At 36.3% G+C, this 14,607-nt stretch overlaps 1 protein-coding gene across 1 annotated transcript in view; it reads left to right on the forward strand.

Moving 5' to 3' along the window:
- Pth2r (parathyroid hormone 2 receptor) overlaps window positions 1–14,607 on the forward strand; it is a 95,704-nt gene that overhangs the window by 23,479 nt on the left and 57,618 nt on the right. Inside the window, exons 2-4 of the mRNA XM_046463092.2 lie at window positions 1,576–1,678; window positions 12,199–12,309; window positions 12,435–12,550. Of these exons, the coding sequence (XP_046319048.1) occupies window positions 1,576–1,678; window positions 12,199–12,309; window positions 12,435–12,550 (330 nt within the window). The remainder of the gene's footprint in view (window positions 1–1,575; window positions 1,679–12,198; window positions 12,310–12,434; window positions 12,551–14,607) is intronic.

Here is a 14,607-nt window from a genome sequence, read left to right on the forward strand (position 1 = left end):
ATTAGGGTGATACTAACTTCATAGAATGAGTTTGGAAGGGTTCCCTCCTTTTCTATTTCATAGAATAGAGGAGGATAGGTGTTAGTTCTTCTTTGAAGGTCTGGTAAAACTCAGCTGAGAATCTGTCTGGTCCTGGGCTTTTCTTTCTTGGTGGGCTTTTAATGATGTCTTCAATTTCATTGCTTAAATTTGATCTGGTTAAATTTTCCATGTTCTCCGGATTCAATCTGGGTAAGTCATATGTCTGTAGAAATTTGCCAAAATCTTCAAGATTTTCTATTTTATTAGAGTATAAATTTTCAAAATAGTTTCTGATTATCGCTTATATTTCAGTAGTGTCTTTTGTGATTTTCTTTTCCATAATTTATTAATTTGCAAATTCTCACTCTATTTTTTAGCATGGCTAAGGATGTATCACTTTTATTTATTTTTTCAAAGAACCAAATTTTTGTTTTGTTGAGTTTTTGGATTATTTCCTTTGTTTCAATTTCATTGATTTCAGCTCTGATTTTAAATATTTCCTGTCTTCACTTGCATTTGGCAATGATTTGTTCTTCTTTTTCTGGGGCTTTGAGATGTTATGTTATTTATTTGTTAACTATTTATTCTTTTAATGAATGAGCTCAATGCAATGAACTTTTTTTCTCTTAGCACTGCCTTCATGATTTTGATATGTTGTGTTGCTATTCTCCTTTACCTCTAAGTATTTTGTAAAAAAATTTCATTTCTGATTTCTTCTGGTATCCATTGGTCCATTGGTCATTCAAATAGTGTATTCTTTATTCTCCAGATGTTAGAGTAGCTTCTGTTTTTTTTTTAACATTGATTTCTAATTTCATTCCATTACAGTCTGAGAGAATACAAGGTATTATCTTTCTCTCTCTCTCTCTCTCTCTCTCTCTCTTTTTTTTTTTTTCTGTATTTGGTAAGAGTTGCTTTGTGGCCTAAGATGATGACTCACTTTTAACATATAGAATGTGGTGCAACTAACCACAAGTGACATCTGAGAGTAGGTCATCAAAACATTGTGGCTTCTTCCTTGCCTTCTCTCTAGAACTAAATTCATGGGAAGAGACTCAACATTAAGGCAAAAGGATGACTGGAGGCCTTTTGGACTAACCCATTTAGTAGATAAATAATCCAAAGCCTAAAGATGTTGAATGTTTTGTTCATATTTCACTTATAATTTTTTGGTAGAGCTAAATTTGGTCCTTAGTCCATTTCAATTTCTGACATATTGTGAAAAAAACAATATCAAGTCTTCATGACTTTCCAAGAAATTTTCATTTATTATTTTTTCTAGTTATATTTTTTGTTATATAATTATCTAATCATATTTAATCCATATTTTCTGCTATGACATGTTTTTTTCTTTAGGCCAATCAGGTAAAATTATCTTTAACTATTATACACTGATGGATTTTGAGTTTTGTCTCTGATAAAGAACTGCTCAGGTAGCTTGATGTTAAAATTAATTTCCAATTATATTAGAAGATGGAATAATGAATGCTTGTATCATGGCTTTTTTTTTTTTTAAAGGTGATGGGAATGTTTGCATTTTGTTCATTTCCACAGCTGGATTCTGATGGCACCGTTACCATCGAGGAGCAGATCATCCTGGTTATGAAAGCGAAAGTGCAATGTGAGCTCAACATCACAGCCCAACTCCAGGAGGGAGGTAAAGACCCTGACAGAACTGCATTTCTCTTGTGCCCCCACCCCAGTCCTCACAAAGATTGCAAGTTTGCCTTGGTATTTGGTGTTGGCAAGATCCTCAGTGTCATTGCCTGTTCCCATGTGGCAGGTTTGGTAGCCGACTAACTCTTTTCTCCTTTCCACCCCACTTGCTCTTCACTCCCTGTGGAAGGAGTGGCTTGTCTGATTAGTAGGTTTGGGAAAAGCAACTGGGCATGCGCACATCACCTCCCTGGGATCTGTCTGCCTGTAGGGAACAGGCACCAGATTGCTAGCTTGGTGTTGAGAGCCACAGCCGATCCCAATAAAATGGATCCAAAAATTTTTTTTTCACGTGATTTATATGGTTTAATTTAAATTGGGTAAACAACTGTTGAGGATTGTTTTAATATGTAAACAAAAAAGAAGGTTAACAGATCTGTTTGTTTACTTTCACCTTCCCTTTTCATTATATTTAATAATTCTCTTAAAGATAATGTAAATTGTTAAGAAAATTGTTTTCTTTTAGTGCCTTCTGTAATGTTACATAATTTTTTCTTTAGCCATTATTGCCAGAATTCCTATCTTCATCCCAGTGCCGGTGAAGACAATGTAAATTGTTAAGAAAATTGTTTTCTTTTAGTGCCTTCTGGAATGTTACATAATTTTTTCTTTAGCCATTATTGCCAGAATTCCTATCTTCATCCCAGTGCTGGTGAAGTCAAAGATAAAACCAATCTACAGCTTCTACAATAGCCATCACTGAACTGCTTGCAGAACTTGCCTGGACACATTGTGAGCTCACCTGTATGCATTGTGAACTATCTGTTGGTACAGCGAATTGTGGTAGTGCTGGAGTATTTTTGCTGATGGTGTCACCGGTGGTACAATTTTTCAAAGGAGCCCTCAATTGGCTTAATGTCATTGCATTTTGCATCCTCCTCTACTAGTGATGGTCTAAAATTTGGGGGCCAACAGAGGTGAGGCAAAGAACCTCACCCCCCCACTGGTGCAAAGGCCTATCCACAAGTATAGCTGTATGCTGGACCGGTAGTCAGTGACGGGTATGATCCAATTGCAGTGGTACCAACCTAAGACAGGAGGCTGACGCCTAGAGGTCAGTTCATCTGATGACGGGTAAGGACCATATGTTGAATTGGACTGCCTAACAGACACGGTCCCTAAGCCACATGCTTGTTGTTTAAACAGAGAGGGGGAGATGTTGAGAGCCACAGCCGAAGGGGCCCCAGCAAACTTCCAGCTGCCAGCAAACTTCCAGCTGCCGGCTGATGATTGGCTCACAGCGGCCCCAGCAACATCTAGCTGATTGGCTCCTCGGCCCCAGCAACATCTAGCTGATTGGCTCCTCTGCGGTGATGCTCATTGGACTGTTTCCCTGCCCTTTCAGACCACGGAGCTGCTCATTGGGGGACTTTTTTGGCTCCGCCCACGTAACCCAGCCAATCGGCCTCAAGAGCAGGAGGATTGTGGGAGGTGGAGAGAAGCTTGTGTGGGAGAGAGAGGCTTGTGGAAAGCTGGTGGTGGCAGTTGAGGCTCTGAGGGTTTTTCCTGAGAGGCTGTTTTGTTTGTCGTGTGTGGTTCTAAAAATAAAGTTAGTTTCTTTTGACAAGTGGCTCCTGATTGTGCCCAGCCAGACTGTGGCAGCTTGGAGCGGGAGGCTCTGTCCCTGGGGATATTACCTGAAGTTTTAAAGGGCAAACTCAATTCAGATAAACTCAATTCAATAAACCAGCTCATTTATACACACCAAAGCCATGTTCTCCAAAAAGCCTAGTTTGCTAATAAAATGCCACTTTTATTTCCATCTTCCTGACTCTTTATTTAGTTCTAAATTCAAGTGAGAAGTGGGATGACATTTATCAAGCTTCCTAAATTAGAGTGTCCTTAAAGTTATGCCTCTCTAATAAAATGTACAGTTCAATATCTGCTTCATATTGGTCTTTAATTTTTTTTTTTAAATTGTGACTTATTTATTAATTGGTTATGATGAAAGAATGCAGCTTTCAAGATATCTATTTTGAAAAATATGTTGAGGCTTAATGGCTTACATTGTAGCCGATTTTGATAAATGTTCCAAGTGATCTTCAAAAGAATATATGTTCTCAAGTTTTGTTTTAGAATGTTCACTAGGCTAAGCTTTTTAGTTAATGTGGTTTATGAATTTTGTATCCATAATGATTTTTATATGCTTGATCTATTGTTTATTGAGATATGTACCTTATGTACATATTATGTACTATTATGGTGAATTTTTCAATAAAAAAGTCATTGAATTTTTTTTCCTTCATATATTTTGAAAGTGTGTTATTGGTATATACAAGTTTAAAAACGTATTTCCTGGTGAATTAAATTTTTTATCAATTTAAAAGTAGTCTTCTTTGTCACTAGGATAATTTTGCTTTCAGTTATTAAAATATAATGTAAATTATTCTATTAAAATAACAGTATTAAACAAATGACATAGTTTCTTTGTCTCTTGGTTAGCATTTGCCTAGTAAAAACTTTACCAAAAAAGAAATGTGCTGTGATAAAGTACACATAACTTTAAATTGATCATTCTAACCATTTTTAATGTTCAGCTATGTTAAGTATATTCGCATTATTGGGCAGCCAATCTCCACAAGCTTTTCATCTTACAAAATTGACACTCTAAGTCCACTAAACAGCACCTCCTTATATTTCTCCATTCTTTTATTAAAATTTCCATATACTTATGTTTTGAGAATATCTTTTTTAAAATTTATTTATTTATTTTAGTTTGGTATATAGGACAGCAGAATGCATTTTGATTCATTGTACACAATTGCAGCACAACTTTTCATTTCTCTGGTTGTACACGATGTAGCAGTGCACCATATGTGCAGTCACACACATACCTAGGGTAATGATGTCCATCTCATTCCACTATCTTTCCTGCCCCCTGGTTGCCACCCATCCCTCCCTCCCCTTTGCCCCGATAACTTTGATTGGAGTATCTTTTATAAATAGGATACATTTTCTTGTTGTTCTGATAACCTTTGTCTATTAAGTGAAGAGTTCACTCCACTTATATTAATTGTGAGAACTGATGTACAGTATTTGAATTTCACTCTGCCATCTAATTTGGATTCTTTATTTCATCAGCTCTTCCTATGTGTCCCTCCCATTCCCCCATTTCCAATCTGCTTTTGGACTAACTGAGGCTTTTTTTTTTGCTTATTTTATTCTACCTTTGCCATAACTAGTTTGGAAGACGTTTATTGTATTTAATTCTCTTAGTGATCACCCTGGAGGCTTTTTCATACAGTTTTAATTGAAGAAAAAATTTTTATTGTTGCATATTTATTATACAGAATAGTGGATTCATTGAGACATATTTATACAGGCACATAACATAATCTGATCAATTTCTTTCCCAGTACTTCCCCTTGCCTTCCTTCCTCCCTCCCCTGATCTCCTTCCCCTACACTACTGGTCTATTTTCTTTCTTTCTTTTCTCTCAAATCACTTTAATATATTTATTTTTTGCCTTTATACATGTACTTTTATTTTTTTGCATTACAATTCTTAATACACATATATACCACAATTTTTGTATCTCTGTTTTAAAGTATGTTGATACCTAATTCAAGTCTTAATACATGTACTTTGTATAATGATGTCCATCACATTCCACCATCCTTGCTAATCCCCTGCCCCCTTCCTTTCCCTTCCACCCCTCTGCCCTATCTAGAATTCATCTATTCCTCCCATGCTCTCCCTCCCTACCCCACTATGAGTCAACTTCCTTATATCAGAGAAAACATTCGGCACTTGTTTTTTTGGGATTGGCTGACTTCACTTAGCATTATCTTCTCCAACGCCTTCCATTTACCTGCAAATACCATGATTTTTTTTTTTTTTTTAATGCTGAGTAGAATTCCATTGTGTATATATGCCCCATTTTTTTTTATCCATTCATATACTGAAGGACATCAAGTTTGTCTCCACAGTTTAGCTATTGTGAACTTCCTTTTAATAAATAATATAAGCAGTTTAGGATACTTTATTTATTTCCAAAGTATATGCTGCTGTCATATAGGATTGTTGTTTTATGTTATTTTAATTTTTCTTCTTCCAGGAAATATCTTTTATTTCTTTCTTTTTTGAATTTTTTTACATGAGAATGTGCTCATTGTGCCTTCAGTTTTTGTCTGAAAATATCTTGAGTTGCAATCCTGAGCAATATTTTTTTTCTGAATATGTAACCTTTGTTATTGAAAATTATTTATTTTTAGTCCGTGAGGATATTATTTCATTTTCCACCCTAACTTCCATTACTACTATTGACAGATCAGTTCTGTCTTTGTTGGCGATTGGCCTTTTCTCTCTGGCTCTTCTTAAGAGCTTCTCTTTGACTTTGATGTTCTATAATTTTACTCTGAATTCACTGGATTTCCTGAATCTAAGGATCTGTCTTTATTTAGTTATTTTGTCCTTGAAATTTGCTGTCCTCCATTTTCTCTGTTATCTCCCTCAGGAACTTTTAAGTAGACAAATGTGAAACCTTCTCATACTACCCTCAGGGTATCCATGTCTTATATATTTTCGGTTTTGTTTGTTTGTTTGTTTCTCTACGGCTGTTTTGGTAAATTCTTCAAATATGTTTTCTAGTTTTTTAACTCTTTGTTCAGCTTTGTCTTACAGCTCTTTAATCTATTCATTAGTTAATTTTGTTTTTTACTTTCTGATATCTTCATTTTTGTTTTTTATGTTTTTGAACTGGAGCTTAAACCCAGAGGTGCTTTACTACTGAGCCACATACCCACCCTTTTTATTTTTATTTTGAGACAGTCTCACTAAATTGCTTAAGGCTTTGCTAAATTGCTGAGGCTGAGTTGTGAGTGTTGTGATTCTTCTGCCTCAGCCTCCTGAGTTGCTAGGATTACAGGTGTGAGCCACAGTGCCTGGATTTCATATTTAATTTTGATGGTCTTTTGTACCTTCAGCAATCTTTCAATTTCTTTTTATTTTCTTAGACATATATTTTATATTCTGCACTTGATAATTCTAATATCCACAGATTTTGCCGGTTCATGATGATTATCACACCTGATAGCTTATTTCCTTATGTGTCTAATGATTTATGATGAGGAACTTTTGGTTTAAAGCATCTTCCTCCAGGGAAAATTTGTGTTTGCTTATGGAAGGTGCCTAGAGGATTTATTGATGTAAGTCTATCTTAACTGAGTTTAGATAATGTAGGAGTGTGGGATTTGATTAGAAGCTTCTAGAGAACAATTTTTTTGGGGGGTCACTATTTCCTATTTTACCTCTAAATATCGCCAAAAATGAAATGAGTCAATCTGTTTCTGAAGGATGTTTTTGTCTCTTGTTCACCCACTAAGGAGGGGGGGGTGTCATCTTTGGGGGATACTGATTTTATAGAGGGGTCTCCCATCTAATTTTCCCAAGTTATTAGGGCTCAGGCTCAATTTTCATCACCTGACTTTATCAAAGCACAAGCCCGAAGCCAAAAGATTCGTAGTGATCTGTAAGGTAAGCTCTAATTGTAGTACTTGTTGCCCCCATAGAATAATTTCTGGCTTTAGATTTATTCCTTTACTTTACAACCTGCTAAATCATGTTTTCACAGAAGACTTTTCTATTCATCCATCCTTTGTAGGTATCTTGTGCAAGGAGGGAGTTTTCTGAATAACCTGTCTAATAGTGTCCAAACAGGAAATCACTCATTTTACCTTTAAATAACACTGACACTCATCCTAGACATGTAAATCTACTGACAAGGATCAGCTTCATCATGAAGGAATTTGATAGTTTTTTCAGCCCTTATAGATAATTATTTCCCATGAAGCCTCATGAACTTTTGAGCTGGAGAATACCTGCCAATTACCTGGGCCAACAGTATCTTTGATGTTCCTTTAATAGTCAACACACATGTACCCACAGTGTGTTGCTTCTGTAGTAAGCACTGAAAAGCCTGAATAAGATTCTGTCCTCGCCCCATGGGCTTGATGGCTGCACAGGGATGATAGACATGTTTTAGGCTGGTGTGTAATTTTAACAACAAGGGTATTCACAACTATGTACTACAAAACATGTAATCTGGGAGGGATTAGCAAAGATTTATTGGAAGAGTAATCATCTCTTTACTTGAAGTCTTAAAACTTAGAGTGGCATTTTGAGTTCACTGATTAATTTAGGAAATTTTCATTTTAAAATGCTCTTAAAATTGAGCATTGCACATCAAAATATTTAAGAATAAGCTCTTGTTGTGCCTATAATTTATTTTAAAATTATACCAAAAATAAATTAGATGAAATAAATATCAGAAACTATTAAAACTGTCAATTCTAAATTAAGGGTATGTATTTTCTGTTATATTTCTGAAATTTTTTTGTAATAAACTGATCATAAAATTTTCCTAAAGTTTATGAAAGACAGAAATGGCAATGTAAACATGAATACCTCATTATAAAACTATTCACATATTTAAAAATAAAAAGTGAAATATTATTCATCCTGGTTCTTCTTCCAAGAGTGGTTGTATTTTGTTATGAGTAACTGAAGAACTAAAAAGAGAAAAAGCTAGAGTCTCCAAATTTTAGGCTGTTCTGTGTAAATATCACGGTTGAACAAGCTTCACTAATAATTAGTTTTTCCTGGCACACACAAAGGATTATAGAGCTATAATTAATGGTGTTAATTTATAAAGAAAGATTGGTGACTCATTAGGCAATTAATTAGTTTCTTGCCAAATAATGAAAGTTATTTACTCACGTGATGATCAAGGAGAAGATGCTAATTACCATCTCTGTATTTTCTAGCTAGGTCATGGCTTTCTCAATCTTTTCATCCTTTTGTGACTATTTATCATTCTTGTTGTCAAAGAACCACAAAAAATTAACCTGATCTGAACATCCATTATTCTGGGGGAGGTTGGTTTTCTGAATTTTGGAGGGTGTATTTGAGTACATGTGTGGGTGGGCTGGTGTCTCACAGGGCACTAGAAAAATCTCCCTTAAAGAGCATGAGGAAAAATATTTTTCCATAGCTGTTTTAAAAGCAAGTATTTATAGAATAAACTGGTCACTAGATTTTACTTTTATATGAAGACCGTATTCTATCATGGGACTAACTCTTGGCAGAAAATAGTACATGACATCACAGTATGCATTTTAGAGGGACAGTTAGTTATAGAAAGGTAAGAACACATGTCAAGCTCCAGTTTATGCAGTTTGTATAGTAGATATTGGGTACAATCTATTGCACAGTCGTAAATTTTCCATTTCTATAACAAATACCTGAGATATATCACCTTAGAAAGAGACAAGGTTTATTTTGGCTCACAGTTTTGGAGATTTTAATTTATGACTGATTGGGCCTGTTGCTTTGGATTCATGGCAGCTCATCATGACAAAAGTATGTGGTGGAGCAAAGCTATTCAACTCATGGCTGGACATGAAAGGAAGAAAGAGGACAGGATGGAGATCCCACTCTCCTTCAAGGGCACATTCCCAATGACCCGAAGACCTCCCACTAGGCCCTGCCTCTTAACGTTTCTCCCATTTTCCAATAATGCCAAGTTGGTGACTAAAGCTTTAATCCATGAGCCTTGGGTGGAGGGCATTAAGTTCCAAACTAATAATAGTTAATAAGCAGTTGATAGAAGAGATACATAAATGACAAAGTAAATGGATGGCAAGGTGCATGGAATTCTGTCCAGATATAGAAGACAATCTTGGGCAAAGTTGATGGGTAAGATTGATTCATTCTACCCTGTATCAGCAAGAAGGAAAATCAACCAACAAAAAGACCTGATAGTGCTGCAAAGAGAGGCAGGTGGTGCTGTGCTCCTGAAGCAGGAGGCCGTGGGATGAGCTCCTGGGTTGCCTGTGATATGTGAAGCCCAGGTTTTCATTGTGTGAACAAAGTGAGGCTGTTTCCAAGAAAACGTTCTTTTCTAACAACAGTGTGGGTGAGGAAGACGTTTTTCTTTTCTCTTCAGCAGTGCACAGAGCAAATTGATATTTGTTTCTGTGTGATAGGTGGATGCTAAGAAGTTAATTTCAGGTTTTTCTTATTTTTTTTTTTTTTTTACAGAAATGGGTGTTTGTGTGAGATTGTGTTAGGCTGACGACTCAAAACCCAACAAATAGTGTGATACCATGACACTGGCTAGAACAGAAATCTTCAACGGCAGTTAGTGTAACAACACTGTGGTTACAACCCATCTGGGAGAATTAGAATGTATAGCATTTCTGGTAGCAGAATAATGAACCCTGAAGACACCCATCCCCTAGTACCTGCTATTAAGCTGTGCGTGCTACACACATGACCAACTGGAAGGTTATGGATCTTAAAGTGGGGAGATGATTCTGGATTATCTGGATGGGCCCAATGTAATCAATCACCTGTGCCCTTAAAAGAGGAAGCTAAGGCAAAAGAATGAGTTTGAATTGTGGCAGAAAAGGAGAGCAGAGGAGAGATCCAAAATGTGAGAAGAACTTAGTCTGTCTTGCTGATTTTGAAGATGGAGGAAGGAGACCATGAGATAAAGGATGCTGACAGCTTCTAGAACTTGGCATGAATCTTCGATGGCAGCGAACAATTAACCTCAGTTCTGCAACTTCAAGGAACTGAATTCTACCAACAGCTGACATGAACAAGGAGATGGATTTCCCTCAAGAGCCTCTGGAGAGTAATGTAGCCCTGCTCAGCCCTTGATTTTGGTCTTGGGAATCTATCAGCAGAGGTCCCTCTGAGCCTGTCAGACTTTTGACCTACAAAACTATAGTGAGAAAATAAATTTGATTTTAAGCTGCTAAATTTGTGGTAGAAAATTAATCTGGCACTTATTGAAAGTATGTCTTTTTGCCTTGTTGGGATCTGACATGACTGGCAGGCTCTATTCTTGGATGTTCAATATATAACTAGTAGAAAGAAGCCCAGCAGAACACAGAATATTGACACTGAATGTTCCTTAGGCCCCACCAAGTGCCAGAGGCTATTCCAGGAAGGTAGTTAACATAGGAGACAAAACAGTCAAAAATCTCCACTCTCACATTTTTTTAAATCCTATGACTTTAGAAAGCAATAATTAAGAGAATGATACGGAAGGCAGTGAGAACTCAGGTGTCAGGGAAAGGAGAAAAGGGGATAGGGAGTATTTTGGAATGCAGTTTTAAGTTGGAGAATTTACTAAGAAGTTGACCTTTGAGCAAAAATCCGGAGGAGGTAAGGAAATGAGTCTGGGGGCAACGTGGGGAAATGGCCCTGGAACCCAGGAAGAGCAAGTGGCATTGTGGATGTGAGAGCTGAGGCAGGAGCTAAGGTCAGTGAGAGGTGAGGGCAGAGAGTAGGTCTGCAGGCCCTTCACACATTGCTTAGACCTAGGTTTTGCCTCTGAGTGAGATGGGGAGTTTTTGGAAGACTTGGGGCTGTTGTGTTAAATGAGTGTGTGTCATTGGTTACCAACTTTTTTGAGTTGGGTAAGATGGAGCACTCATATGTATGTACAACAAGTTTCAGGAAGTGGGTTCATTGCTTACAGACAGGCTGCAAAGATTAACAGCAGCCTAGGATTTATTCTGAGCCAGTTCCCCAGGCTCGGGAAAGTTATCCTGGGTGTATGGAATCTCCATTGCTCTTATCCCACTTGCACTGCAGCTGAGTCGCTCAAGAAAACCATCCACAGTAGGTTGTATACCCCAGCGAACATCTGATGCTATTAGGCTCACATGTTGGAAGACATCTTTTTTTTTTGGGGGGTGGGAGACTGGTCTGTTCTAGCCAGTCTCCCTAGCACATTCTACATAGTTAATCTTGAGAACTGCAAGCAAAAGGGGGGTGGGGGAGGACTGGATGGCTCCAGTCTACCTAAAAGACTCCTGGAGAGAGAGAGAGAGAGAGAGAGAGAGAGAGAGAGAGAGAGAGAGAGAGAGAATATGAATATCAGGGAGACCTGCTGAAGACTATCTCTGTAATTCTGGCTGGACATATGGTGGCTGTGGACTGTCATGGTGGCAGTGGAGGTTATAAGAAAGACAAGGCTCTGGATTCATCTTGAGAAGCACAGAACTTATGAGAATTTTGTTTGAGATGAATATTAGACTCAAAGAAATTATAGGTAAAAAGATAAACCTGAATCTTAAATTTGTTTTGTGTGTCATGTTCTTTAACAGCATTTAAAAAAAATCTAGAGTAAAAATGTAGCTGCTATGTATGACAGGTGGAAGAACTATACTATAGTTGTTCACAGTGGTTTCCAGTGTTTTCTATATACCAATTGCTATAACTACTATAGTGGATATACTGGAATAGTCTGAATATTTTAATTTTGCTAATCAAAGTTTCCTATTAATGGGTCTATGAAGAGACAAGGTAGGTGAATTTTGGGACATTTACATGTTAGTTACCAGTTTGTTTTACTTTTTGCCACAGGCAATTATCTGAAATTTTGAATTTTGAATGCATTTGTTCTCTAATTTTTATTTATCTGCTTTCTATTTTTTTTCTCATCAGAAGGTAATTGTTTCCCAGAATGGGATGGACTCATTTGTTGGCCCAGAGGAACAGTGGGGAAAATATCAGCTGTCCCATGCCCTCCTTATATTTATGACTTCAATCATAAAGGTATTGAGTTTTTCTGAAACTATTAATTTGAAAAGAAATTATCTTTCTCCTCCTCTGCCTCCTTTTGGTAACAGACTCTATGGGAACTGAAACTGAGCATCTCAGTACCCTCCATGTCTTTACAGGAACCGCCTTCCGACACTGCACTCCCAACGGAACATGGGATTTTATTCACAGCTCAAATAAAACATGGGCTAATTATTCAGATTGCTTTCTGCAACCAGATGTCAGCATAGGAAAGGTAATCATATTTTTGAATTTGTGAATCCCTAAGAAAAAGCAGAATAATGCTTTTATGTAATTCTTGATTGTCAACCATTACATATAAAACCATTTAATTCTATGACACACATATCATAAAAGGTAAAAGCAATATTGGAATCCTTTTAGATGCATCTGAACCATTGTGGTATTTTCCTTAAGCTAGAGGTTCCTACCTGAGATATATACGTATATACTTATAAATAACTGTGTGTATATTTTTTGTCACATTATTTTATCTTAATATTATATATACAATATTATGTTGTATATAAAAGTCTACATAGGTAGCCAGCAGCATGATTCATGATTTATTCTTAGTTACTTATGGATGACTACATCTCATTCCACTCTCTATATCCTGAAGGATCTTTGCATTTTAGAGAGGTATTTTCCGTCTCATAAGATTTGCCTGAAGGTGATTTCATTAGTAGATGAAAGGTTAGAGCAGTAGAATTCAAGAGGAACAAGAGCATCATCTGAGTTTTGCAGCACAATACCTTTATTTCACAGATGTGAGTCTACTGAGATCCAGAGATTCAGTATTGGTTAAAGCTTGCTGGTGGAAGGGTCTAGAGCAGAGCCCTGGTGTCCTAACTTCACATCAGCATTGTGTGCAGTATAGCAATCATATGTGAACTTCAAAAACTTCTAGAGTTACTTTTAAGTTATGTTAGAGAATTTAAAAGTCATCCTCAAATTCCTATCCCTTTGACCTGTGAGTAGAGATATGGGATGAGAATGCTTGTGATGCTAGGAATGAATATGATAAACTGATGGATAAGTAATTTTTAAGTGGGCCCTAAGAACAGTCCATTGTACATAAACTCCCTCACATTTTACTTTTTTTTTTTTTTTTTTTTAGTGCCTATTGATTTTTGGAGGGAGTGGAGAGAGAACAGTAGAGAGAAGTGATGAGTTGAAGGTTTCTTTGTTCAGTCTTGCAAATAGGCTGAATTTTCTTTCTTAACTTTCTTTTCTGTCATCAAGTACTAATACCTTAATGAGTTCTTTGATAGCTTGTTTAAAGACCTTCAGTTTTGTACTTCAAGGTTTGAAATTTTTTATATAAAAATAGTCAATATGAGGAGATTCTTATAGATTCCATGATACAACTCAGGCTAACTTTGAGTTAATATAAATACTTCAGAATGATTGGAGTCTCACTGACGAAAACAAGCACTTCCGGGTATTTAGTGTACTCGGTGATGATCTTTAGTTGTGTGTTGAATGATGACAAAGGTAGTTCTTTGACAGCTTTCAATTGGCTGTTAAATTAAATCATGGTTTTATTCACACAGAATTCGAATCTTATTTATTTATTTGTTTAGAACTGAGATTGAACCCAGGGGCACTTTACCACTGAGCTACATCCCCCGTCCTTTTTTTAAAAAATTATTTATTTTGAAACAGGATCTTGCTAAGTGGCTGATACTGGCCTCAACTTGTGATCCTCCTGCCTCAGCCTCTTGAGTTGCTAGGATAACAGGTGTTCACCAACCGCCCAGCCAGAACTCGAATCTTACAACCATTTCTTTGTGATTAATGCATATTCTAAGTATCAAAATAATAAAAAATGGTTAATAAACCTAAGATATATACTGTTTCTATAAAAATGACTTAAAGGCTAACTAAAACTTTAAGAATTTTGTTCACATAAATTAATTTTATCTCCTTAATGAAAACCATATTTTCAATTGTTTACCAACCTTAATGTATAATTTAAGAAGACTCATAAAAAGAAGAAAGCCACACCAAATATTCTCTAATAAGAAAACTAGATGGCTCCCGAAGTTTTAATGCTCTGTCAGGCAAAATGATGTTCCGTATTTATGAGATATAAATTATTAATGGTTAATATAAAAATTTTTGTAAGCAAGGAAATGTATAAAACTGAAAAAGTATGTATTGAGAATAAATGACCCATAATTTGATGGAAGAATAAGTGCCACATCACTATTGGGAAAATACTAAGCTATTTTTAGCATGAATTTTTTAAAATTCTAAATAATTTCCATATCATTGGTTGGCCAAATG

This window comes from Marmota monax, unplaced genomic scaffold (genome assembly GCF_021218885.2).
Source record: "Marmota monax isolate L192 unplaced genomic scaffold, Marmota_monax_Labrador192_F-V1.1 WCK01_AAM20220418_F8-fsc00095, whole genome shotgun sequence".
Classification (NCBI taxonomy): Eukaryota; Metazoa; Chordata; class Mammalia; order Rodentia; family Sciuridae; genus Marmota; species Marmota monax.